Source organism: Panthera onca, chromosome C1, assembly GCF_046562875.1.
Source record: "Panthera onca isolate mPanOnc1 chromosome C1, mPanOnc1 haplotype 2, whole genome shotgun sequence".
Lineage (NCBI taxonomy): Eukaryota > Metazoa > Chordata > Mammalia > Carnivora > Felidae > Panthera > Panthera onca.
The window spans coordinates 202,472,379-202,498,325 of record NC_138346.1 but is presented as its reverse complement, the minus strand read 5'-3'; the positions used below and the strand labels follow the sequence as shown (position 1 = coordinate 202,498,325).

Here is a 25,947-nt window from a genome sequence, read left to right as displayed (position 1 = left end):
CGTCGGACGCCTGCGCGGCCCTCGCGCCGCGGGGGGAGGAGCGCGAAGCCCGCGCGCCGCGCGGCCCCGGCGGAAAGTTTTCCCTGACGGAGTTTTGGCGGCGGCGGCCGGAGCGGCCATGGACGCGCTCAAGTCCGCGGGGCGGGCGCTGATCCGGAGCCCCAGCCTCGCCAAGCAGAGCTGGGGGGGCGGCGGCCGGCATCGGAGTGAGTGTGTGCGCGTCCGCCGGGCCGGGCGGGGGCCGGGGTTGGGGGGGGGGGGGCTCGGGCCGCGCGGACCGGCCTCCCGCGGGTGCCGGGGACAGAGGCGCTGCCCGCCCGGTGCCCTGCGGCCCTGCCGGGTCCTGCGGGGTGGGGGGGGGGGTCGCCCGGGGTCAAGTTGTGCTCCCACTCCTGTGCCCGCTCTGTGCGGCTGGGGAGGAGGGGCAGAAGCCGGGGGAGAGCGCGGAGCTCGGGATCCCCAGGTGCAAGCGGCAGTCGGAGGGGCCGCAGGTGAGGCGAAGAGACCTGCGCGACCTCCGGCACCTGACCCCCTCGCCGCCCGGGGCAGCTGAGGGGAGACCGGAGCTCAGCGTCGGTGCCTGGGGCAGGAGGAGTGGGCACCGGGGCTTAGGGGAGATGCCCGCACCCTCCGCCCCAGCCGCTGGGTGCGCGGCCGGCGGGCGGCCACGTGCCCCCTCCCCGCAGTCCAGCCCTTGAGGTCGTCTTTAGACGCCCAGAAACCGACTCAGGTGTGAGCGGGGGTTCGCAGGTACCTACTTGAGGTTGGGGGCGAGGCTCAGCCTGGGGTCTCAGGACGTAGCACACACCGAGCCGTCCAGACCCTTGCGTCCCCTCCTCTTCCCACGTCCTGGCTGATTTTGAAACCTGTTTTCTCTCACACTTTCCCTCTCGGGCCTCCGAAGTCCCGCTGCGCCCAGGCGAATGGCAGGCTCGCCGCCACCCTCTCTCGGGGGCGTCTGGGAGGCCGGGAGGCCGTCCCCCACTCCTCTCCTCGTCTCGAATTACTCTCGGGGAACCCGTCACCTGGCACCTTCCCCTGAGGCCTGAGAAACCCAGCCCGAGTCCTTCTTTTCTGTCCAGGAGAAAGAGCGTGGGTTGCCTGGGGTCACACAGGCCTTCCCGGTAGATATGGAGCCAAAGCAGGACTTCCGTACCCTCCCACCCTCCTGTCAAACACCTGGGCTTCTCCCTGCACCTAGAAACCACTGACAGTACAGTTGCACCCCACCCCGCTTCCTTTTCTTTCCAGGGCTCCGCCAGGGGAGCCCGAGTTCCCTCGAACCACGAGTGCCAGCGTGTCTGGGCCTAGAGAACCCGCCCTGCCCCTCCCTCTTGCCCCCACTCTGCGGTTCCAGTTGTGGCCACCCCCTAAACGGAGACTGGCGTTCAGAACATGGGCTGGTGACCGCTGGTAGGGGTAGGGTCAGAGACCCATTAGGGCTGGTCCGGGCCAGGCCAGGGATGCACCCTCTCCCACCCTTATTGGCCTCCCAAACAGCCCCTTTAAATATTTATGGGATTTGACTAGGACTTCTGAGAATAATGGTTTGTTTCAGCGGGGGAACCCTACAGTTTTTTTCCTGGGATGGGAGAGGGACGGGGTGCTGGGTAAGGGAAGAACACTTAGAGGCCTCTTTTATTCTGGGGAAAGGGGAGAGGTAGCCACCTTGGATGGTGGAAGAGAGTTTTTCCTGCTGCTCTGATCTTGGACAAGTCATTTTCCTTTCTGACTCTGTTTCTTCGCCTGCAAAATGGGGATGAAAATTCTAACCTGACAGGGGTGTTGAGAAAGTCACTGATAATGCTTCGTCCTGGCACCTAATTGGTGGTTTCCTTCTGTCCCACACTTGCCTTTCTTGTCATGTGGACCCTCAACAGGACTGTTGCTCTGGTGGAATAAGTTTTGGGGGCTCAGAGCCCATCTACACCTGCAGAGGAAAGGAGAGGAGAACTCCTGTCCCCTGCAGACCCCCAGAGTGCTGTTCTGAGCCTTCTGGACCCAGAATGATCTGGGTGGGATCTTCCCCTGTCCCCCGTTATTAAGTGTCAGTTTCCTTATCTGTAAATTGTCCATAACAGTAGTACCCAGCTGGGGTGTGTGTGTGTGTGTGTGTGTGTGTGTCTTAAATGAAATAGTGCTTGCCTGGAATGGCAAAAGAATTCAATAAAATAACAACAACTGCTTTTGTCACTTTATGTTTTACACAGTGTTTTTGCTTCTGTTATTTCATTCGCTCATGTCAGGTGATAGAGCAGGGATTCTTATCAGACATCCCCTGTCACCCCTGTCAGAGATAAAAAAAAAAAACAAAAAACAAAAAAACAAAAACCTGAGCCTCAGGCTCCAACACAGCTTCCTAGAGGCAGCCCTCCAAATTTCCCAGCCCAGGGGTCTTATCACTGTGCCTCCTGGGGCAGGTGCCACCCCAGGTTGTGCTGACAGTCTCTGAGAACAGTGGTGGCCACAGGGTAGAGAGGGAGGCCGTGGGGTGTGTCTGGGGTGGAGGTGCTGGGGTAGCCTGGCCTGGGGTGGTGTTCCAGACAGGCCCTGGGCCCATCCCTCAAGGCCAGAGCCCTGTGGTTGACTTTTGGGGCCAAACTGAAGCCAGTGGGGTTAAGGATAGACTTGACACCTGCTATCAGCTGTGACTTGCTCCTGCCCTTCAAGATCCTCAGCTGGGATTAGCATGATCATTGTTTATTTGTGGAGAAACTGAAGCCCAAAGAAGGGAGGCAGTTTGCTTGAGGTCCCAGCAAGCTAAAACCCCAGGCTTTTTTTTTTTTTTTTTTTTTTTTTTTTTTTGCTGTGAACCTCATGGCCCTCTGTCTCCCAACTAGTCCTGAGTTTGAAGGAGAACTCTCCTTCTCCCACACATGGCCTTTTTCCCATCTCTTCGGGAGCATTGAATATTTGATCTCAGTCCCTGGCCAGGGATTTTCCTTTCTTCCAGCTGCCTGGAAAGGTGGCTTATCCTGGCCACACAATACCCTTTTTTCCAAGAGAGATCCTCTGACCCTCAGACTTGCTTCTTCATGGGTTGTGCCAGGCTTTCAGAGAACTCCAAACGCGGCACAGTTTCCAGTAAAGCTAGTTTATGGTAGTATGTGGGGGACAGAAGATCTGTTTGTACTTACTTGTAATATTTACAATAAAAGATATTATAAATAACCCCCCTAGTCATATTACTTATTGGTCACAGACTATGTGTCATGCACTGGTAGGTACTGGGGAGTCTGGTGAATAAGCCAGTCTGTTGGCCCATCGTGCTGCCGTCTGTTGGAGGAGGCAGACAGAATGACCAGGGTGCAAACGGAAGGTATGGTCATAAGTAGTGATGGCGCTATGAAGAAAGATCGAGGAACTGCAGAAACGGGGACAGCTTCCGTAGACTGGTATGACCACTCTGCTTCTTCTAGAAAGCAGATGCCGAGAGAAGGATCTGAGTGCGAGCCATCTATCTGGGAAGAGATCTCAAGAAATACCTTTAGGAGAAGTGAGAAGAGAGTCCAAAAAGTGGATAAGTCACCAGCGTGAGTGACTGGAGTGCCATCCTGTGGAGAGCTTTGGGAGGCAGTGGAGAATGTGCTCTTCGGGAACTCCATCCGAGGGGCAGTTCCCAGCAGGGGTGGGCACAGGGTGCTGGGGCTGGAAGCCCTTCATGCCCCAGTCTGCGTGGGCATTGGCACCTCCAGGAGCCAGAGAGAGCCGTAGGCAGAGAGGTGGCATGTCAGGTGACATGTGTGGAAACGGCACCCAGGGAGGGGGTAGAGGGGGGGCCCTGACGGTGTTAGTGCAGACAGGGGTGGCCTCTCCAAGACGGTGACTTGGAGCACACATGAGAATACAGGAGGGAGGAATCTGGGAATAGCATTCCAGCCAGAGGGAACAGCAGGGGCAGGGGACATTTAACTGGAGGCTGGGGCCCTGCTTCTCACAGGTCTGGTGGCCGAGGGAGGGACGTGTGCCTTGCAGGAGTCAGGTCACCCCTGCCCACTGAAGGGCACTCTGTCCAGGCAGCCGTGCAGGACACGATGCCCGCCCCTCTGACCTCTGCGTGGCCCGGGGAGGGAGGGGCTTGGTGGGCTGCAGGAGTGGGTGCACAGCACTGTGGGAGGCCAAGACCAGCTCTGTCAATTATGAGTCATGGCCAGACTCCTCTGAGCTGCTTTACCTGTGAAGTGGGAGTCCTGCATATCCTTGCCTCTCCTGACAAAATACTGCAGGTGGCTACGTGCACATCCAAGCTCTTTGCACTTGACCCGTGGTGATGACAGTAGCTCACACTTCAGTGGCCCTCGGTGTGTACCAAGCACGATTCTAAGCCCACCTGGCATGTGAACTCATTTCATCCTCACAGCAACCCCACAGGGTGGACATGGTTCTTGTCCCAGTTTTTAAGTGAGGAAACTGAGGACCAGGGAGGCGGCGTGACTGAAGCCCACAGCCCATCTCCAGACCGCATGGTTTTAACCTTGACAGCATGCTTGTCTCTTACAGACTAAGGAGGTGCCTAGGAAGTGAGAGCTTGTGCCATTATCATTTAATAATTTTCTTTGGATAATCTTAACAACTTCTGAAATTTGCCTGGCACTTTTCACATGCTGAACCCGTTTCTGAATGATGCTCTTGAGGGACTGAACCCATTTGTCAGACAAGAAGGCTATGGCCTAGAGAAGCAACCGCATTCCAGGTCATGGCAGAACTTGAGTCCCCTTCTGAGATGTCACTCTGTGGCTTCTGAGGCCATCTCCCCACCAGGCTGGAGGAGGCTGGAGGCCAAGGCCCTTCGAGATTTCCCCATGGCCCCTGGGTTTGGCTGTAGCTCTGATGTTCCAGACACCAGCCAGGCTGGGTCTCCTGGGCAGCAAAAGGGGCACAGGGTCCCCTCGCCCAGCTCTGAATCCTGGGCAGGGGACCTTAATGAGGAAAGAGCACACGTTTGCAGCCGCAAGTAAAACTGGGCATATGGTCCATCCCCAGCCAACTCTGACAGCAGGGTCATCTGTAAAATTGCTAAGTTAAAATAGCACAGTCATTACCCACCACAGGGCCAAAAATAACCAGGACCGGAACAGGGCTGTGGACTCAGGCCTGTATTTGCCCAGGGGCCTCTGGGAGTTCTTCCTGAAGTCCCAGGCTCTTCCTAGGGAGGAGCATGTGGCCTCTAGTCTCTGGATGGTGAGCAGGCATGAATTGTGTTTGTTTTATCCAGTGCTCTTACGTGTTGGTTTCTTCAGGGAGGGTGTGGGAGACCTTATATTGAAAAGATGAATCAGGGGCGCCTGGGTGGCTCAGTCGGTTAAGCGTCCGACTTCAGCTCAGGTCACGATCTCGCAGTCCATGAGTTCGAGCCCCGCGTCGGGCTCTGGGCTGATGGCTCAGAGCCTGGAGCCTGCTTCCGATTCTGTGTCTCCCTCTCTCTCTGCCCCTCCCCCGTTCATGCTCTGTCTCTCTCTGTCTCAAAAATAAATAAAACGTTAAAAAAAAATTAAAAAAAAAAAAGAAAAGAAAAGATGAGTCATACCTAGAAGTACAGGAGCCTAGGGGGCGCCTGGGTGGCTCAGTGGGTTGAACGTCAGACTTCAGCTCAGGTCATGATCTCATGGTTCATGAGTTCGAGCCCCGCATCGGGCTCTGTGCTGACAGCTCAGAGCCTGGAGCCTGCTTCTGATTCTGTGTCTCCCTGTCTCACTGCCCCTTCCCCGCTTGTGTTCTGTCTCTCTCTCTCTCTCAAAAATAAGCATTCAAAAAAAAGACGTAGTACAGGAGCCGAAGCAAGGTTCCCTCCTTAGAGGGGAAGGAGGATCTTGCTGGGCCTGGGAGGGCAGCGTAATGGGAACGGGGACAAGGACGAAGGAGAGCAAGCAACATTAGCCAGGAGTTCACCGTTTCCAGCTGCTGAGGGAGACAGACATGACTGGAAGTCTTTCAAGAAGGCAGATGGAAGACAGCTGCTGGCTATGGGTGATGTGGCTGTAGGAGGAGGACAAGGAAGTCCACGCTCGAGAGAGGCACAGGCAACCCACTGACAGGAGGGATGAGGCCCCATCAGGAGGTATGACCATGGGCAGGCCCTCTGCTAAGCGCATTACATTTAATAATTTCATTATTATTTCACCAGAGGGTGGAAACAGCAGCCCTGTGAGCTGGGGACTGTTGTTACCCCCTTTGTATGGATGAGAGAACTGAGGCTCAGGGAAGGGAATTAATTCGTTCAAGATCACTCAATGTCAGAACTGGGATTCTAGGATTAAGGCCTTTGCCCTTAAGGAAGGCTTCCTGGATGAGGGTGGATGCAAGGGGTTTCAATCAAACGAAGGGAAAGGCATTTCTGGTAGAAGGAACTTGAGCAAAGGCGTAGGAGTGGGAAAGTAAATGTTACATCAGGAGGAAGAAGTTCTACATGGTTGGAGCTTCCGTGTGTGTGTTCTGTGTTGGGTGTGCATGTGCCTGTCTGTGCACGCAGGGATATTGTGGGAGAGGAGACTGTGGGAGAGGAGACTGTCATTCCCCAGTAGTCATTGTGAGAATTGCCTGTAGTAGATTAGGAGCTTGGGGTGGGGGTGGGGGTGCAGGGGGAGAAAGCTCTGACTTGCTGTGTGATCTTGCACAAGTCCCATCCCTCTCTGGGCCTCAGCTTCATCATCTGTCATGTGAGGAGTTCTGGCAAAGGGTCTCCATGGCTGATGAGTGGCAACCAGTCTACTGGGGCCCTCCTCATGCAGGAGGCCATAGAATAGGGGAAGGGTCAGGCCAGGGAAGGAAGAATGCAGACTATGACAAACATTTCAGAGGTCAGGGAGGACTGGGGAATATTTTGACAGCAAAAAGGTCATCTGTGACCTTGGCAAGCTTTGACCCTTTGGAATGGAAGGAGCGGAAGTGGCTTTGGAGAGGGGCCAGGAAAGGCTGAGCCTGAGGAAATGGGAGAGTAGGGACATACAAATGGGGGGAGCGAGAATGTTTGCTGTAGAGCAGGGGTGGATAGGCAGATGAACAAGGCCACCCCTGATTGATTAGTGTTGCCTGCCTGGAGCCTTGTATTGAGAAACAGTCCAAAGCCTGTAAATCAGAGGGAACAGAGCTGCAATTGATTGGCAATGTCTGCCAAGGACACTAGTGATAGGCATGGTGACATGTAGTTTGCCGTTCTTGCTTAGATGCATGTTGGGTTGAAAGTGCTGTTCTGAGTACCCACAGAGAGGAAGCCTAAGGAATTAGGAATTGTGGGAGGAAATATCTCTGGCTCTAGGAACTTCCTCCTAACCTTTTGCTAAAATGAAGGTAGTTTGCCTCATGGGAAGTTAGTATCGGCTAATGGTCAGGAGCTTGAACTTGAGAGTCAACCATTGTGACAAATTACTCGTCCTCTGAGCCTCCCTTTCCTCTGTGAAACCGGAATGAAAGAATGCCTGCTTGCAAGGCAGCTGTGAATGTTAGAAGTAATGGTAGGAGCTGCTTTGTTATTATTGTTGCCTGTGTTACTTGATAGTTCTGTTCTGCGCTGACGATGTGGTGGTTTTCTTGGTTTCTTTAAGAACAAGTCTCGGGTCTGAGTTGCTCCAGGGCCCCCGTCACCCAACGCAGGACTGGGACACCTCAGGGACTTTCTGATTCTTTTTTGGAAGATCAAATGAAATAGGCCTCATGGTTGATACAGCAGAGGATAAGGTCACTTTGGGGGCTTCTCAGCAGGGACTGGGCCTCGTGTTGGGGTGGTGGCCCAAGTGCACAGGTTGGAGGGCAGTGGGCCAGGGCCCGGAGCTGAGGGTGGCCCTGCAGGCCTGAAAGAAGACTTGGAGTTGTCCAGGTCATTTCTTTGCTCAGCAAATACGGAGTGCTAGCTGCATGCCAGGCTCTGGATGACCAGTCAGCAAGTCCCTGCTCACCTGGGTCTCAAATAGGGGGACTGGGTATACCTGTACCCTCCCTCAACACACATGGATTCTTTTTCATGAGGAAGCAGTCTCGGAAAGGGACAGTGGCCTGCTCAAATCAAACCCAGAGAGATATGGGTATACAAGGCTCCTTCTGGCTGGTGGAGAAGGAGGCAGAGCCCCTGGAGGACTAGAACTCCAGGACGGTTGTTGTAAGGAGCAGCATGGGCCCAGACAGGGTAGAGGGCCCAGTGCTTCCAGCTGGGCCCATAGCACAGGAACCCCGGAACCTGCTGTGCTTTGTAGGTGGGGCCCACTGCCCTGGCACCAGCGATGCCCAGTCCTGAGCTTTCTTCCTATGGCTCTTCCTTCAGAGCCACTGAGGGCCCCTGGAAGAGCGGGGAGGGCACAGGATTGTCCTAGCTCCTCTCCCAAAAAGTAGTCCAGAGAAGCTGGCCCTGGCCATCTCTGTGGTGGACCCTGGAAACTGATTCCTATCTGGATCCTGCCCTGTCCTAGATTGTGTGTGAGCTGAAGAGCTCACAGTTTTCTCATTTGTAAAATGGGTAAAATCATAATACCTCCTCCATTGCAGCATCAGAGATGCTGACTGACCGGATCGTGGAGTGTTCATTCGTCCTGCTGATTGGGCTTGGAAAGATTCCTAGAAACCTCCTTCCTCTTCTGTCCTCATTACTTCCCTGCTGAGTGATCTCGTGCCTCTGGGCCTGAGCTGCTAAGGAAGAACCCTGGGGATGGTTCCAACCACTCATGAAGACCACACTTGCCCTCCTGTTCCTCTGTCTGACCAGGGTCCTCTCTCACATGAGTAGGGCTATGTAGGGGCTTTTCCAGTTCTCGCTCCCAGTCTGTTCCCCTACCCAGTGAGCTGGCCTCACCCCGGCCTTTTCCAACCTTCCTGACCTCAGTTGTGGGTAGAGTTTTCAGAGGACCCCTCCCATGTGCCCTGCTCTGGACTTGAACCCGGGTTTGCTGATTCAGGCAGCCTTCATACAATGTCATTTGAGAAATCACCCCCTCCCCACCACAACCGCACCTCTCTTCCTCTCTGTGGCTATGCAGAGCGGGCTGGGGCCATGGAACCACCCAGGTTTGAGTTCTGTTCTGACTCCGGCCCTTTACTCACTGTACGTGGACTTTGTCTGATGACTTTGCCTCGCTGAGCCTCAGTTTCCTAATCTGTAAGGTGAGGATAAAATCCATCTCGCAGGATTGTATGAAAGATTCAGGAGGAAAATAGCATAGTTTGCTCTCAGCAAGTTTGTGTTAAAGAGTTTGAACTTGAAAATACAGGTTCCGATTTTGGCTCTTGTACTTGCTGGCTCAGTGGACTCGGTTGGGTGATTTCACCTCCCTGGGCCTCAGTGTCTTTGTAAGTGGGTATGATAAAAGTGTCCTACCTCATAGGTTGTCCTAAGGATTAATGAGAATATTTTACGTAAGACTTCTTGCCACAGTGCTTGGTGGGTTATTCCTTTATTATAGATAAAAAGTAATGATAGATGGACGACCCCAGTGCGCCTTGCTAGGTCTTCCTAGGAAATGCGGGCCGGGAGGACAGGGTCTGAGGCCTGTCCCCGTCCCGCCCAGAGCTGCCAGAGAACTGGACGGACACTCGGGAGACACTGCTCGAGGGGATGCTCTTCAGCCTCAAGTACCTGGGCATGACGCTGGTGGAGCAGCCCAAGGGCGAGGAGCTGTCGGCTGCTGCCGTCAAGAGGATTGTGGCCACGGTGAGCCCCGATCAGGGTGGGGGAGCCGTGAGCCAAGGGCCAGCTTCTTCCTGGGGTGCCACTCATCCCCTGCTCATTCCCCTGATTGGATGCGTCTGAGCTGTTCTTGCCCTGAGTCCCCTTGCATCTGGCCTAGGGACTCTGGTAGACAGGAGCCACTGGGCTTGTGGGGTCAGGGTCAGTGTCCTCCTCTCCCGTTGTTGTGGCCATGGCCCCTCCTAGTCTCCCCTCCCCCCAACTCGGGTCCCCTGCCTGAGGGTTAGTGACTTAGTGCAAGGAGTAGTGGGGAGGTTGCTGTCACCCAACCACTTGCCCTGTGGCCCGAGGGACAGGGTAGCCCACCAGAGACCAGATCTCCCCACTCCCTTACTCCCCCTCCTGAGTAAACGTGGCCTAGAAATGCTCTTCTTGGTGGTCTCAGACCCCTCAGCTCAGACCCTCACAGGTGCAGTGGGTAGAGTGGAGGGTCCCCAGGAGTGATCCTGCTGGGTTGAGATAGCCCACTCAGCACTCAGAGCCTGAAGTCCCTCCTAGCTGTATGTCCTTGGGCAGGTCCCTTGACCTCTCTGAGTTCATTTATTTCCTCCTCGGCGGGGAGCTCTGTTGCCTATAAGATGACTCAGGTTCCAGTGTCTGGCAGACAGTGGGTACTTAATGAACAGCAGTTGTCCCTGTGTTTAGTAGAAGAGAGCATTGTTGACTAATGTCTTCCCCGGTTTGTCTGCTGTCTCTGAGACCTCACACGGGCCTCAGGTCTGGGACTTAGACCAGCTAGGTGTAGCCCATAAGAGCAGCTCCCAAGTGAGGCAGGCAGGCTTCTCTGACCCATGTCTGCCCCAAGGCAAAGGCCAGCGGGAAGAAGCTGCAGAAAGTGACTCTCAAGGTGTCACCACGGGGGATTATCCTGACCGACAACATCACCAACCAGCTCATTGAGAACGTGTCCATTTACAGGTATGCTCAGCATTGGCCACCCTCGCTCTGTGCCTTGGGGCGGTGGGTGGGGTGCCCTTCCTGCATCCATGCACCAGCACTTCCTGTCTGGGTGAACTTGGAGCCTCAGTTTCCTTGTGTGTATGTGGGGGAGGAGCCAGATCCCACCTCCCAGTGCTGTTAGGAAGTGCTGTGTACCCAGCCCCTGGCTCACAGTGGGTGCTCGGTTAAAAGGCAGCTGCTGCTGTCATTATTGCTGGTTGCAGCAGGCAGCTGAGGCCTAGCCAGGGCCAGGACCCTCCTCCCCACTCCCCTTCCGCAAGCATGCTGCTGAGTCAGGCTTGGAGCAGAGGGCTGCGGAGTCGCTGCCCTTCTCCTTCCGCTGTGAATATAGCCGCTCGGCTCTGGACATCTGGCCAGGCATTCAGGGAGGCCTCAAGGCAGAGTCCAAGGCCAGAGTATAAATGGTATGGGGGCAGGGGGGGTGGCCATTCTCAAGGAGACAGAGCCTAGCCCTTGGAACCTCAAGCTCTTCCCACTCCCTCTCTTGGCTGATCAGTTGTAGGATTTCAGCGCTGGAAGAGACAGTCCATTTTATAGATGGAGAAGCTGAGGCCCAGGGAATTGCCCAGGGCCCCACGGTGAGGTAGTAGCTGAGCTGGGAGCATCGAGGCTGGAGCTCTGTCCGGCAGGCACCCAGCTGCCAGGCATTCCTCCATCTTGCTTTGTCTCCAAGCAGGTGGTTCCATCCGCTGGAGCATAAGCAGTGTTGGGGGCGTTGAGGGTGGGGGTGTGTTGGAGGGTGTGGCTTTAGAGTTTCTGGCTGGCGTCTTCCTCTCACCGTTCTGACTCTGCTTGCCTCCTTTAACCAGGGGAGGCCTCAGCCTCTGCCCTCAAGGAGGGAATGGAGGGGAAGAAATAGGAGATTAGAGTGTTTCCCAAGAGGGCAGAGAAGAAGGGGCCTGTCTGAGGAAACCTGGGAAGGCCTCCCAGGGGAGGTGGCAGGAAGCTTGATCCCCTGAGATAAAGAAGAGGGAGCTGCTGGCCTGGGGGTCTTAATGGTGCTGATCCCCATGTCCATGTCTCATTAAAGCTGGGGCCACACTGGGGAAAGAGTCTGCTGAGCTCCTGTCCCACCTCTGGGCTGCCAGTTCCTCTCAGATTGAGATTCTCAAGATGAGCAGCCAGCAGGGAGGCAGCAGACTGGGGGTGGGGGTGGGGGGTGGGGGGAGGGCAGGTTTTCCAAGAGGAGGGAGCTGCTCTGTGTTCCTCCTGGACCCAATGGGGCTCCTGGTCTGGCCGTCTTCACTTACCCTCGTGCTACTCCCAGCTCCTCCGCCTCTGCTCACAGCTCCGGGAGAATTTGCCAGCAGTCTCAGTCACCCTGGGAGAGAGGACCTAGAACTCCTCCGACCTCTGGGCAGGAGAGGAGGCCTGGTGCAGGGCATCAGTGGGCGGGGAAGTGTCCAGCTTCCCCTTCCCTGTCTAGTCAGCCCAAGCCCTGAAGGATTCCAGCCTCTGGAATCCTCAGGTGAATGCACATCTCAGCTCTGCCGCTAGCTTGGTGGTCTGAGACCGTAAGCTTCAGTTTTCTCATCTGAAAAGTGGGAATAATAATGGAGCCCATCTCGGGCAGCTCTGAGAATTAAATGAAGTGATATCTAGAAAGAAGGGCTTAGCTATTACCATTTTGAGGTGTGGCTCAGTGGGGGGCGGCGGGGGGAGGTGCCCTCAGTCTTTCCTTCTGCTCCTTCCTGCCTAGCGTGGGTACCCCCCCCCCCCGCCCCCCGATGCCATCAATGGCCCAGAATGCCAGGCCCAGAGGTCAAGGCCACATCTCCTGAGTTTTACCTTCAGGGAGTGGGATAGCAGGCTCTGGGGGACTCAGGGGAGATGCCCTATGGGGCATCCCGGGTGTGGTCAGGCCCCATGCCGGGATTTGGTGACACTTCCCACTTGCCTTTCAGGATCTCCTACTGCACAGCAGACAAGATGCACGACAAAGTGTTTGCGTACATCGCACAGAGCCAGCACAACGAGAATCTCGAGTGCCATGCCTTCCTCTGCACCAAGCGGAAAATGGTCAGTGCGGAGAGGCCGGGCCTAGGCAGGCTTTAGCTTTGCCTTGGCAGCCCTGCCCTTGGGGGCTCTGTGTGGTAGGGGAGGCAGGACCCAAAGATGGCATCACTTAACAGGAAGTGTGAAATCCCCGGGGACCCCAAGACGATGCTGAGAGCACTGAGTAAGGCCACAGCCCTGTCAGAGCGGGCTGCCCTAGGCGGTCAGCCTGGCCTGTGGGTGGTGACAGGCCCGCGGCCCCAGTGAGTGCCCTGGCGCCTTCCTCTCTATAACATGAGTGATTGGATTTGAGATTTGGGTGGGGGGCGGTCTGTAGTATGGTCTGGGGGTGCAGGGTCTTGTAGGAATGAGTCCTTGGGGAATGGTGATCAGAGGGTCCCGGGAATGGCAAAGGGACCTGGCTTGCTGTAGCCAGAGCGGGGAGGGAAATGGCTATTTTTCGCATCTACGATGTGTCTCTTTCAGTGGTAGGCTTTAAGGGATCTTTTTGTTTAACCCTCTGTGAGGTGGCGGCTGTTACTGTCTTTATGGTTTTTATCTTTAATGAGGAAGCAGACTCACAGAGGTCAGCTGTTGCTGAAGATGACACAACCAGCTGGGCAGAGTGAGGGTTCAAACCCATGTTCTTCCCCTCCCGGCACGACCGTGAGGAGCCACGAGCTCCCTGTCCCAGTTTCCAGGCTACTCCCTGGCCGTGTCCGGCTGAGATGGGTGGGGCCTCAGTGGTCTCTGGGCATTTGTCTTGAACTTTGGGACAAGCAGCCAGGCTGTGTCCACCTTTGGTGTTGGGGCTTTCGTTTTGGAGGCCCCTGAGGTCTGAGCATCTGCTCTGTGAGGAGGTTCCTGACATTTACTCGTTGAGTGTTGGCCTCCGTTGACCTCTGTGTACAGAGTCCAGAGCCCCAGTCCCCATGCCCAGTGGTCCTTGGAGCCAAGGAGACGGGATCCTCTCCCCTACCCCTCTCATCCAGGACTCGTCAAGGACATCACAGTCTTTGAGTGCCCCTCAGGCTTCCTGCTCTGCATCAGGGCCTGCTTGAGATATAGTATTAGTTTCCTATTGCTGTTGTGAGAAATCACAAACTTAGTGGTTTAAAACAACCTGGATAGGGGCGCCTGGGTGGCGCAGTCGGTTAAGCGTCCGACTTCAGCCAGGTCACGACCTCGCGGTCCGTGAGTTCGAGCCCCGCGTCAGGCTCTGGGCTGATGGCTCGGAGCCTGGAGCCTGTTTCCGATTCTGTGTCTCCCTCTCTCTCTGCCCCTCCCCCGTTCATGCTCTGTCTCTCTCTGTCCCAAAAATAAATAAAAAACGTTGAAAAAAAAAAAAAAAAAAAACAACCTGGATTTATTCTGCTACAGTTCTGGAGGTCAGAAGTCTTAAGTGGGTCGGCAGGGTTGTGTTCCTTTTGGAGGCTCTAGGGAGGAACACACTTCCTTGCCTTTTTTAGTCTCTAGAGGCCACCATTCCTTGGTTCCGGGCCCCTTCTCCAACCTGAGAGCCAGCGGTAAAGCCCCTTCCAGTCTCCCTCCTGCATCCATTGTCACATTGCCGTTTCTAGCTCTGGCCCTCCTGCCTCCCTCTTACAAGGCCCCTTGCGATTGGGCCCTCTAGGGAATCCAGGATAATCCCCCTCCATCTCAAAGTCCTCCACTCAGTCACACCTGTAAAGTCCCTTTTGTGGTGCCAGGTAGCACTCAGAGGTTCCAGGGATTAGACATGGACATCTTTTGGGGCTGTGATTCACAGGTCTCGTGTAGGGAGCACTATGGGACAAGACCAATTAGGGGTCTGATCCTGGCTGATGTGCTGTGTGACTGTGGATAAGACCCTGCCCTTCTGTGGGCTGCCCGCCCATCAGCAGAATGAAGAGGTCACCTCAGTGACCTCCAGGATTGTTCTGAAAGGCCCCTTTCTTTTGTGCACCTTGTTTCTTTCCTGCAGACTCAGTGTCGCCAGACACTCACCCGAGGCCTCGTGATGCCCCAGGTCCCTGAGCTACAGTGGCTTCTCCCATGACAGCCTTGTTGTCACAGTGACTCTTGGCTTTGTCTCTTATGAGGCCACACTGACTTAAAAATACAGGCTCATTACGTCTCCATTGTTTGTCTCTTCCTCTCCACTGACCAGAGCAGGCGCTGGGCTGGGGCAGCTGGCCCACGGCCACTGCTGCAGAATGTGGACCCTGGTGCGGAGGGGCTCTGAGCTGCAGAGGCTTCCTCTGGGAAGGGAAGGTCGGAGGCAAAAGAAAGCGGATGCTGGCCCAGCGGCTCAAGGGAGGCCTGCCCTCGGGCCAGAGGACTTTAGACAGGCCTGAACAAAATCACCCTGCCCCAGGCCAAGAGGCCAGTTATTGAGGAAAACAGCCTACCCGCTGCTTGGTGCTGACAACAGCGCCCTGATCCGGCAGAGGGAACGGCTCCTGCGGGCCGCCTGGGCCCAGGCTCTTCACTTTTCCCGGCACGTCGTCCTCTGTGCCAGGGGCTGACTGGCTCGATCACAGCGTACCCATCCTTCCCCAGCTGGCCTTCCCCCTTCAGGGAGCCTCGGGGAAGCCCCTCAGCCCGCCCAGCCCAGGGCAGTGTACGGGCCACCTGATGCAGACGCGGTGTTCTTGTGCCCCTCCTAAGGCCCCAGCCGAGCGCAAGCTGGCAGGAGCCTGGCCACGTTGGAAATGCTGAGATTCTCAGGGCTTAGTGGACACATCTGAGAAGGAGGCAGAGGTGAAACGAGGGCCTCAGGTTCTGCAGCCCACCTGCTGACAAGTGTCACTTGTCACTCCACAGACGGCACTGCTGCCTGGCCCGGGGCTGAGCCCTGTGGTGGGCACTGGGGCCCCAGGGGATCGGCCATGGAGACACCAACAAGATGGTTGTGGGGGAAGAGCCAGGATTCAGTAACTGGGGGGCGTGGCTCTAGGGTGGAGGTTCTTAAGTCTCACTGGAGGTCCCTAAGACTTCCCAGAGCAGGAGACATTTTGAATCGAGCTTTGAGAGCTGAGTAATGAGTGGGAGTTTGCTGGCCAAGAGAAGGGGGGTCAGGGTGGTGAAAGGCCGCGTGCACCCCAGCACAGGAAGCAGCATGTGCAAAGACAGGTGCAGAATTAAATGGTAGGATTGGTGGGTGAGGACTCCCATGTCACTGGAGCTGGGGTGTGGCAAAGCAGAGGCAGCCCGCCAGGGGGAACTTGAATTTGGATGCTGACATAGCCCTCATTGCTTTTGGCCGGCGGCCCACAGTCTCCACCTCCCCACTCTTTCTCGCCTGGCTGCCTGCATGAGTGAGAAGCTGTGGCCACCCGGGGTCGGGGGAAGGGGTTCCTTTCTGGGTCACCCACCGGTTCAGCTTAGCTCGGGCGGCATGCCACCAGGCCTCCCTCTCCCGGTGACTGCTGTTAGGCACGGCCAGGATGAGTTTCTCTACAAGGAAACGTTTCCATCTGCCCATCTGGGAGGCCTCGGCCAGCACTGCAGCCTGCCTCTGGGTTCTGAAGTGAAGGTGGGGTTAGGGCTTCAGTGGGGGACCCAGGAATACAGTGCAGGTGGACTGACAGCAAGCAAGGTGACACCCCCTGATTCTACCCCGAGCAGGCGGGGGGCAGAGCTGCTCTCCCTCACGTGGGCACTGGCATTCCTCGGGTAATCCTTTTGTGCAGGATTTATGCTTCTGGGGCAGCAGGGCCATAAGGGACATGTGGCCCGACTTGGTGGGAGTACCAAGCTAGGATCTGGGATCCTGGGGGGTCCTGAGCTAGATAGACCTGGCCCCTTGAAGGAGCTAACAGCCTGGTTACTGGGAACGAGACAGGGACATGAAACACTGGGTGTTAGAACCCAGTCGTGGTGAGAAGAACGCCACAGGCCAGAGGCATTCTGAGGAGGGCTGGGCTCACAGCCTGTGGAGTGAGGGAAGGCAGGCCTCCCGGGGGTTGGGGGGTGGGCAGGCCCTAGCAGTCCTTTCTTGTAATGCTGCCCCAGAGAGCCGGGCCCACCCCGCTCCCAGTCCCTGCCCAGCCTGGGCTTGCAGCCACCTGCACACATGTGCATCTCGGGTTATATTTGGTTTACTTACAGCTCAGGATTTCGGGGCAAAAGGGCGGGGATGTATGCAAATGAACAAGTTGATTTATGCAAAAACAGTATCAGGTTTGTGCCGGCAGATATCCTGGAGGCAAAAATCGGGGTGTTTCCATCTCCCTGCCACCTTAGGTGACCAGCCCTTTCCTGGGTGTATAGTGATTTGACTCTGGCTGCTAATCAGCCCATATTTTTAGTTCATGGGCAATTCTCAATGGTAACTGGGTCTATTAAACTTGATTCAGACGTGACAGCTTAAATTGTAAACAGCTGTGAAGAGTTTCATACTTAATTACCATATTTAGGTTTTTGCCATAAAGCGCCAGTACTTCCATCAAAAATGTAAATGACGGAGACATTCAAATGAGATTTTATACTTCGTGAAGTTTAATTGGCATGGATCAGTCAGCTTGTTTAAGGATTTTAAATTTAAAAAAAAAAAAGCGTTTTGAAGGCAGTAGCCACAGCTTCATTTCTCAATTAAACCAAGTTGTCTGGTGGATGGTGTGAGAGTGGGTCTGAGACTGGTTAGGCCTGAACTTGTGCACTTGAAAGAATCTGGTGCTTTCTTCCCTAGGCCCAGGCTGTCAGACAGAAACTAGATGCCGCTTCCGGCTACAGCTGAGCTCTGGGGCTCCCGCTCCCAGAAGCCAGACTGTGATTAACCCTGAACTGGAAGCAGAGAGAGGAAGGGGCTGAGATGAATGCGGGCTGGGGCAGGTCCTGGCCAAGCGAGGCCTCAGGAGGCCTGCCCCTTGGGCAGATGGAGTGCAGCCAGCCTGTTGCACCTCTGGAGGGCTTTGGCCTGCTCTGGGGATCAGGGGTGTTTAGACTAGATTCTTGCCCTTGGGCAGCGGCCCAGATAGGGTGACACAGGCATGTGAACTGGTGACACTTCCATATGCATGATGCCAGAGAAAGGTAGGTGGAGCTGTGGGGCACCAGTGCTGGTGACCTGAGAGAGCTGGTGACGTCTGAGTCGGGTTCGAAGGGGTGGATGGGAGTTCCTCAGGGGTGAAAGGCCAAGATGTGGCCCCCTCTTACAGGTATATGGCGCTGAATGGTTTTGGTACCCTGACACAGGTGCACATTGACATTTTGCTCCTGTCAGGCAATGTACAAGCCTCCTCCTCCCTTTTTTGGGATCCAGTTGTAAGTCCCTCCAACCCAGCATAGGGCTAACCAGAGTGTAACCTTTGCTTCTGACTGTGGCTCATTCAGGCAGTGACTGGGCCCTTTCCAGTTCTGGCTTTTCTGTTCTCTAATTTCAAGGACTCAGTTTCCGTGTGAAGTCCTCAGGTAATTAGGGAGGGCTCTTGGAGGAAGTAAGCCTCCTAGTTAATTGAATATAGGGAAGCCCAAAGGGAAGGGGAAAAGGTGGAGGTGAGCAGTCGTTGCAAAGGTTGGGAATGGAATAGAGGTGGGAGCCGTGGCTGGGCTACAGGTGCTGAACCTGGGGCCCCCAGCTGCCTGGAGTGGTTCTGGCCTCATTACACCCCAGGCTGCTTTGGTGACCTGGGCGGGGCCAGGACTCTGCTTTTGCCTGTCTGGAAGTTCAGAGCCTTGAAGGAGCGGAGCCTCAGCCTCCGGGCCTACATTTCTCACTTGCTGTTACCTGCCTGACCTGTACCCCTCCCCCACCCCGCTTCCTGTTTTTCAGGCCCAGGCTGTCACCCTCACAGTAGCCCAGGCCTTCAAAGTTGCCTTTGAGTTTTGGCAGGTGTCCAAGGAAGGTGAGCCTTGTTCAGGGACACTGTGGTGGGTGGGGGTGGAGCTGGGGAAGCTGACAGAGTAGAGAGGAGTTGGCGGGGGGGGGGGGGGGGGGGGGGGGGGGGGGGGAGGGTGGTAAAGTCCCTGGAGTCCAGGCCTGACTCTCCACTTCATCAGCTGCCTGGTTGGTGACTTCGGACAGGTCCCTTCACCTCTGTGAGTCCCTGTTCCCCCTGTGAAGAAATGGGAACAGCTGTCCCCCCCGCCCCCAGGGTGATTGTGAGGATTAAGTCTACAGAGTTTCTCTCCTCTCTGCTGGAGATCTAATGCCTGCCCCCTGAGAGTGGCCGCAGACCTCCCCTGCCCAGCGAGTGCTGGGAGTGGGGCTCCAACGCCCTGTGCCTTGGTCCCACAGAGAAGGAGAAGAGGGAGAAAGCCAGCCAAGAAGGAGGGGACGTCCTGGGTGGGGGCCTCCGTGACAACACCCCATCGTTGAAGAGCTGTGAGTCCTGGGCAGGGGGTGGGGCCAGAATCAACTGCATGTCTCTGGGTCTGCCCTTCATCCTGAGGGCCCCCCTCCCTCCTGGGCTGGGGCAAACCTTGGTTTTTTATTTGTGTTTTATTGTTAAATAAATAATACATGTTCATTATAGATAAATTAGAACATGTTGTTAGAAGGGAAGATTGCTCATTTTGGTGCATGTTCTTGCAAATATGTTCCTGTGCAGCTATATAAATGTATGTATACATCTCTCTGTATACATTTAACATCTTATTATGTGATCGCTTAAAAAAAACTTAACACCTGTTGCGAATGTAAAAGTTTCAACCTAAAATGTTAGTTGGGTAGAGGTTCTCACCGTCCAGCTGCTTCGGGAGGTGCCCAGGTGGGGCTCTGGGTGGTCTGCTTGATAGGCCTGGGAAGGCCATGCCTGAGGAGGGAGTCAAGACCACAACAGCCCAGGAGGCTCCAGGATCGGGCTGGGAGATGGGGCTTGGAAACAGGCGGTTCCTCCCACTGACACACCTGACTGGACCCCTCATAGTGGTTGCCACTGGGAACCTGCTAGACTTGGAAGAGACGGCCAAGGCCCCGCTGTCCACAGTCAGCGCTAATACCACTAACATGGATGAGGCACCGAGGCCTCAAGCCTTGAACAATAGCAGCGTTGTCTGGGTGAGTGGTCATGTGGCCTGGGGACCCCATAGGGATCTCACAGCGAGCCTCAGCCTGATCTTGGTTGAGGCCTAAGGCTGCTCCAGGACCTGGGCCCTGGCACGCATGACTTCAGTCCTCTGGGCGGGCCAGACCCAGCCCAGCAGCGCCCAGGCCCAGGGTGGGGGGCAAACAATGTCCCCTTTGAACTCGGGGCTGCCTCCCCAGCAGGCTTGGCTCCCAGCACAGCTGTCTCCTCACAATGGCCAGCCTCTTGGTCTGAGCGTCCATAGTCGGCCCACCACAGGACCAGCTAAAGGCTCCCTTGTTCTTGGTGTGGGCACAGTTTGCTCCTGACACCCGTCCCCGCCCCACCATCTAAAGGAGGAGTCTGAGGCCTGGCGGTCAGCAGTTGGCCTCTGACTCGCTCTGTGACTCCAGGCAAGCCCCTTGACCTCTCTGTGTCTCAACTTTTTCATCCCTTCAATAAAGATGATGACCCCTGCCTGCAGAGTCTCCCAGAGGAACCTGGGTTGTTTTTTTTTTTTATCAAAAGTGAAAAATTTTTTTCGTCTGAAAATAATTTTAGAACTACAAAAAAGTTGTAAAAATAGTACAAAACATTCCTGTTCACCCTTCATCCAAATTCTCCAAATGTCAGCATCTAACATCACTGCGTTACAGTGATCAAAATCATTAACATCAATCTGATACTGTTACGTAATCTACAGGCCATAGTCACATTTCTCCACGTGTCCCCCCCCCCCCCACCGCCTCCCCGTGTCCTTTTCCTCATCTAGAATCCATTGCAGAATCGTTATTTTGTCATGTCTGTTTAATTTTAAAGAATCTGGAATGTTGGCAGACTTGAAAACTCATATCCTGGTCCCTGTTGGGGGCCACCTGTAGGCACCGCGAACCTGTTCTCTGCTGCCTGGGATCCACCCTTGGCACCCACCCATCCACTCAGGGAGGCTGCAGGGAGCCCTTGCCAGTGTTTTCCCACCTAGGCTCTGGGATTCCTGCCATCATTTAATCCCTCATGAGCTTGGAATTCTGGCATGGCTCTTGGAAGTGGATGAAAGCAAGAACACCGTCTTCCCTACCCTCTTGCTCTTGGAACTTGAAAGCCATAGACCTCATCCAATCCAACCCACTCATTTTACGGAAGGAAAAGCTGAGTCCCAAAGAGGAGCTGCAACTTGCCCAAGGTGTCACTCGACTAGTGGCAGAGCTGGGAATTGTACCCACCCAATTGTGCTCTTTTTCCTGTTCCGCATCCCAGGTTTGAGTCCCTGGGTTGAGATGCACGTGGCAGTCGCCAGGTGGGGGGTCTGCCTGTGCCTCTTTCCCCAGGCACCCGCCAGACCCCTATGCTTGTGTCCAGAGTCCCTGTGGCTTATCCAGGGCTGGGACACCCTGGCTGTGAGCATGTGTTCCCCCACTGAGGGTTCATATCTCCTGCTTTGTTTTCCCCAAGGAGCTGGATGACGGCCTGGATGAAGCATTTTCAAGGTAACGTTAGCTGGGCTCCTCGTGCTGGGGAACGAGGTGTGGGCTGCTCTCCGGGGTCCTTTGCCTGTCTGAGAACATGAACTCTGATCTTCTCCAGAGCAAAAATCTCAACTCGGATACTTCCAGGGATGGGGAACTCACTATCCAGGGTTGCCCGTGTCTGCTAAAAAGCTCCTGCTATTGAATCAAAAGCTATTCCTTGTGGCTTCTCTACCACAGCCTGAGCTGAACTGAACACTCCGCAGCTCAGGCTGATTTCCTCGCCCTGCACCTGGTGTAGCCTTCAGAACCTGGCTTTTTGCAGGCTTTGTTCCCTCCAGAGGTTCTGCAGTTGTGGAAAGGGGCAGGGAGGGGGCAATGCTTAATTAAGCCCGTAGAGCGATACACAGAGGAGGGATGTCAGGCACAGCAAGGAGGTATTTTGGTCTTGCCTGAGGGTGGTGGCATTTCCCCATCTTCCCAGGGGCCCTCCCTGTAGCCATGACTACCTTCAGCTTGGGGACATGGCACTGAGAAGGCTGGGCTGAAGAGAGGCCTGGGCAGCTCAGGGTTCTGAGCACTGGGCCTGGGCAGTCAGGACCCCCTGTCTCCCTGGGGACCCTGGGCAGCCCCCTGCAGCCCTCTGCTTCCTCCCCAGCCCCTTCCTGCTGGAGCCTGGTAGATACCCCTCGGCGCAGCCCAGGGAAGAGTGGGGGGGAGGGTCAGCACGGTTGGCCCTTTCGTGGAGGCAAAGGCATTCTTTTCACTGTCCTCCCTGCTTCACTAACTTCACTAACTGACTGCAACCCCCTCATTTTAAGAAAATCTTCCGTTCGCTTTTTCCAGATTACTTAAGTATCATGTGCCCTTTATTAACAACTTCGAAAATCAGCAGAGCATTAAACAGGAAAGAACACCATCCTATAATCCCACAGCCCAGACTTTTGGGCTTAATTCACGCTAATCCTATACATGTACACTTTTTTTTTCTTTTTCTTTTTTCTTTTTTCTTTTTTTTTTTTTTTTTTGGCATTGATCAGCTCATGGTATTTGCATTTGGGGATCCCGATTTTCACCTAACGTTGACATACCAGGAGTGTTTCCCCAGGCTGTTAACAACTCCTTGTAAACACCTCATTTGTTCACTACTCCCTCATGTGCTTCTAAGGACCTGAGTCGTAATTTACTTAACTCCCCCGTGTTCTTTGGATGTTTGGGTTCTCTTCCTTTTTAAGTCTGTGTTTTGAACAGCACTGTATTGAACACAGTTCTAGCCAGTAGTCTAGTTGAACCGCCTCCGTCCCGCACATGCCCCTCACTGACCTCGCCAGCACGGCCCTTCCCTGCCCTTTCCTGGTGGAGCCGGGGGTGTGGAGCCCCTCTCTCCGTGACAGGAATGCCACTGCCCCCCAGTGTTCTGAGCCGTTAGCCCTCAAGGGTAGACTCTGGTCAGAGGCTCCACCTCTCCTGACATCCTGGGGTTTCCCTTCTGGCCCCGGTGTCCTGGCCTTCTCCCATCCCTGCCCTCTCACTCTGACCCTGGACTGGCTGCTCAGGCCCCTGCCAGCCCCTTCGGGGACCCTCGGCTCACACAGCTCTGCCTTCCAGGCTTGCCCAGTCTCGGACGAACCCTCAGGTCCTGGACACTGGATTGACAGCACAGGACATCCATTACGCCCAGTGCCTCTCACCTGTCGACTGGGACAAGCCTGACAGCAGCGGCGCCGAGCAGGATGACCTCTTCAGCTTCTGAGGTCCCGGGGCTGGCGGGACACGTGACAGACCAAAGCCTCTTGTGGCGGGGGTGGGGGGGGCAGCTCCAGGGCCCCCAACCACCCTCTTCCGGTTGGCAGCACCGTTGGCCTGCAAATCAAAGCTGCGTCCGGTCAAGCAGGGGGAAAGGAAAAGTTGGTTTGTTTTTTTTTTGCCACACTCTTATCCTAAGAACTGAAGGATGTCTTGAATATTTATTCAGCGACTCCTGGTTCACCTCAGAAGCCAGTTTTGCATCAGGCACAAGAGCAGTGTTTTAACCAGCTTTTTGCCCTGTCCTGAGAAAGCTCTGCTCTGCTGTGGGTATCAGGACGGTGACCAAAGCATTTCTTGTCCCTTCTCTTTTTCTAAGGACCCAAATTTCCCTGGAGGCGTCCCCACGCCTTACAGAAAGCTGTCATTTTTGAGCACAGGAGGGCCCTGTGGCTTCAGGGGAGCCCCAAGTCTTGTGCCGGGGCCCCAGCAGGTGTGGGCCTGAGCCCCTGGCCCCCCCGGGCTCTGAGAGACAGAGGGGCAGCCCCTGACCAAAGACAACGCGTAGCTGGCACTTTATAGCACACACGGCAGGTGTGGCCCCTGGGGGCTCCTCGATGGTGCTGTTGGCATAGAGCTTTCTGTCTGGCTGCCCGTAGGTTCCCAGGGTCTGACTGCAACAGTGGAAATCATCTCTGTGTGACTGCCCTGTCGGCGTCCCCCGCCCCGCCCCGCCCCCCGTCGATGAGCGTGTGCCCACTCTCCTGTTTCGTCTGAGCCCCGAGTCCCCATGCTCCCCGGGACAGTGCGTGGAGCCCAACACCTAGACTTGGTCAGGACTATCTGGTCGCCGTTTTACAGGCAAGGAAATGGGCCCCAAACGTGGAAGGGGTGGAGCGCACACTAGAACCAGATCCCATGCCAAAGTTGCCTTCTCACCCTCCCTTCTCCCAGCTTGCACCTCCTTTCTGGTTTTGTTGTCCTCCCAGGAACCAAAAACCCCAGCTATTTTCTGACCAAAATGTGTTTCATAACAAACCATCTGGTGCCTTTCCACACAGAACTGGCTTGAGCCTCCGTGCCCTGCTAGCTGTCTGGCTGCCGACTTCCGTGCTAATGGAAGTACTGATGCTAATTTGGAGGGTGAAACAAAACCAAACTCTGGAAGCGTCACCCTCTTCCTGACTCTCACCCCTGGGTCGGGACATGTCAGCAGCAGTCTGTCCTCAGTCTCCCTTCCTCCCCCCTCCCCCCCCCCCCCCACCACGTCACCCCTCGGGGCGCCCATCAGAGGTGCCTCCCAGGCCTGGCTTTGCTAAGCTCAAGTCGCTGATCACAGTTGGAGCAGGTTTCACCAGCCCAGGAGACACACACACCATTTCTCAGAATCTGCTTGTCCAAGCACTTGAATCAGCACAAAGACAGAAGGGCCTGGGCAAGGAGTGGGGTGGCGTTTGTAGAGTCTATCAGAATATGGGGTCATTTCTTTCCCTGCCCAGCTCTTGCACCTTGCTGCCCACCCCAGACCTCCTTGGTATTGGCCCCTGGATTTGTTACGCGGCAGCACGTGTTGGGCCTGACAAGCTGTCCCTGGCAGGAGGATCTGGGAGCCCCGAGAGGCCATGCTTGTGTGTGTGTGTGTGTGTGTGTATCTGGGAGCCCCAAGAGAGGCCATGCTTGTGTGTGTGTGTGTGTGTGTGTGAGAGAGAGAGAGAGAGAGAGAGAGAGAGACACTTGACCTTCACAGTGGTCTTTGGCTCATAAGCCTTTGGGTATGCTCCAGTGTGTCTGCAGATAAGTCTTATGCTTTACTTTGTGTTGCTGTTAAAGTTGTTCTAATGAGGAAAAGAATAAGTAATAAAGGTTCTCTTTTTGAAAGACAAAGAGTACTTGCAGGGAGCGGCCTGGGGCCCTGTGGGAGCGTGGTTGGTTTGGCAGTTCCTGGTTTTAGTGGTTATAACAGCAGTGACCACAGGCCGAGATGTGGTGGTGGGGAGTGCTCTGTGGTCCCCTGGTGGAAGCCCAGCTGGGAGCCCCTTTTCACCCAGCAGATGTGGGGTGTGGTGAGGTCGTCCCTGGATAGCTCAGAGAGGCCACACCAGTGATCCAGGGCCACAGAGACCTAGGTCAGGGCGTCCTGGTCAGGGGTCTATGAACCAACCCATCGAATGTGCATATGATCACGTGTGTGTCCACATGTGCGCTTTTCTTGGGGAGGATGACCATCGTTTCCGTCTCATTCTCACGTGGGTCCGTGACATTCATTCATTCGATGGACTCTATTGCTAAACACCAACTGGGCTTGGGGCTCCGTGCTGGGGCTGGCAGTCCAGACAGGGTCCAAACGGACTCCAGAGGTGTGGCTTTGGTGTGACTAGGGACCAGGGTGGAGGACAGTGGGAAGTGTCTAGCTCAGGCTGTGACACTGGATCAGTCACTTCTTTCCTGAGCCTCAGTTTCCCTCTTTGGGAAGAGGGTTCAACAAGCTCCATGCCCCCCACCCTCCCTGGGTTTTGTGAGACTCGGGGGGGACCATTATGTCATTGTGGCTACTGAGACGGCTCAAAGCTCATTCAGAGCAAAAGGCATTTGGACCAAATACATTTAAGCAGGCTGCACACCCAGTGTGGAGCTTGACCTGGGGCTTCAGCCCATGACCCAGAGATCAAGACTCGATGCAGGGCTTGAACTTGCAACCCTGAGGTCAAAGCCTGAGCTGACACCAAGAGTCGGAATCTGACTGAGCCACCCAGGTGCCCCTGGGCTAAGTACATTTAAGGAAGTCCAAGTAAAATTGATAGCAAAGGCACCTGCTGTTAACTGAGCTCTTACTATGTGCCTGGTGCTGTGCTAAACTTAATCTCACCTGAGCCCAGGTGCTTTTTAGCTCCTTTGCTGCAGGCACTAAGGCTGGGGAGAAAGTCAGTCATGTGCCCAGTACTTTGCAGAACCATAGGGCAGACTCAGTTTTGTCTGACCCTTGACCCCACCACATCCTGACCTCCCTGGAGCCACACCAGTAGTCCTGTTGCTCCTAGCCTCTTGTGAGCCCCACGGTGTCTGCCACAGAAAGGCCCCTCTCTTCAGGCTCCGGTGGGGGTGTCCAACATTTATCCCTTTG

At 55.3% G+C, this 25,947-nt stretch overlaps 2 protein-coding genes across 4 annotated transcripts in view; both read left to right on the top strand.

The window, feature by feature from the left end:
- The window catches only part of MAN1C1 (mannosidase alpha class 1C member 1), a 296,651-nt gene that overhangs the window by 95,689 nt on the left and 175,015 nt on the right, over positions 1-25,947 (top strand). The window lies entirely within an intron of this gene.
- Positions 26-24,712, top strand: LDLRAP1 (low density lipoprotein receptor adaptor protein 1). Of its 3 annotated transcripts, none has more exons than XM_060623860.3 (9): positions 26-206; positions 9,492-9,634; positions 10,476-10,588; positions 12,535-12,649; positions 18,381-18,453; positions 18,846-18,932; positions 19,477-19,607; positions 21,070-21,101; positions 22,689-24,712. In XM_060623860.3, the coding sequence occupies exons 1-9, from the start codon at positions 119-121 to the stop codon at positions 22,831-22,833; spliced, it is 927 nt and encodes a 308-aa protein (XP_060479843.1). In that variant the 5' UTR covers positions 26-118; the 3' UTR covers positions 22,834-24,712. The 3 variants fall into 3 exon arrangements, with proteins under 3 accessions (XP_060479843.1, XP_060479842.1, XP_060479844.1); XM_060623859.3 differs by having other exon boundaries at positions 28-206; positions 21,067-21,101; XM_060623861.3 differs by lacking the exon at positions 26-206 and adding an exon at positions 6,590-7,451 and having other exon boundaries at positions 21,067-21,101.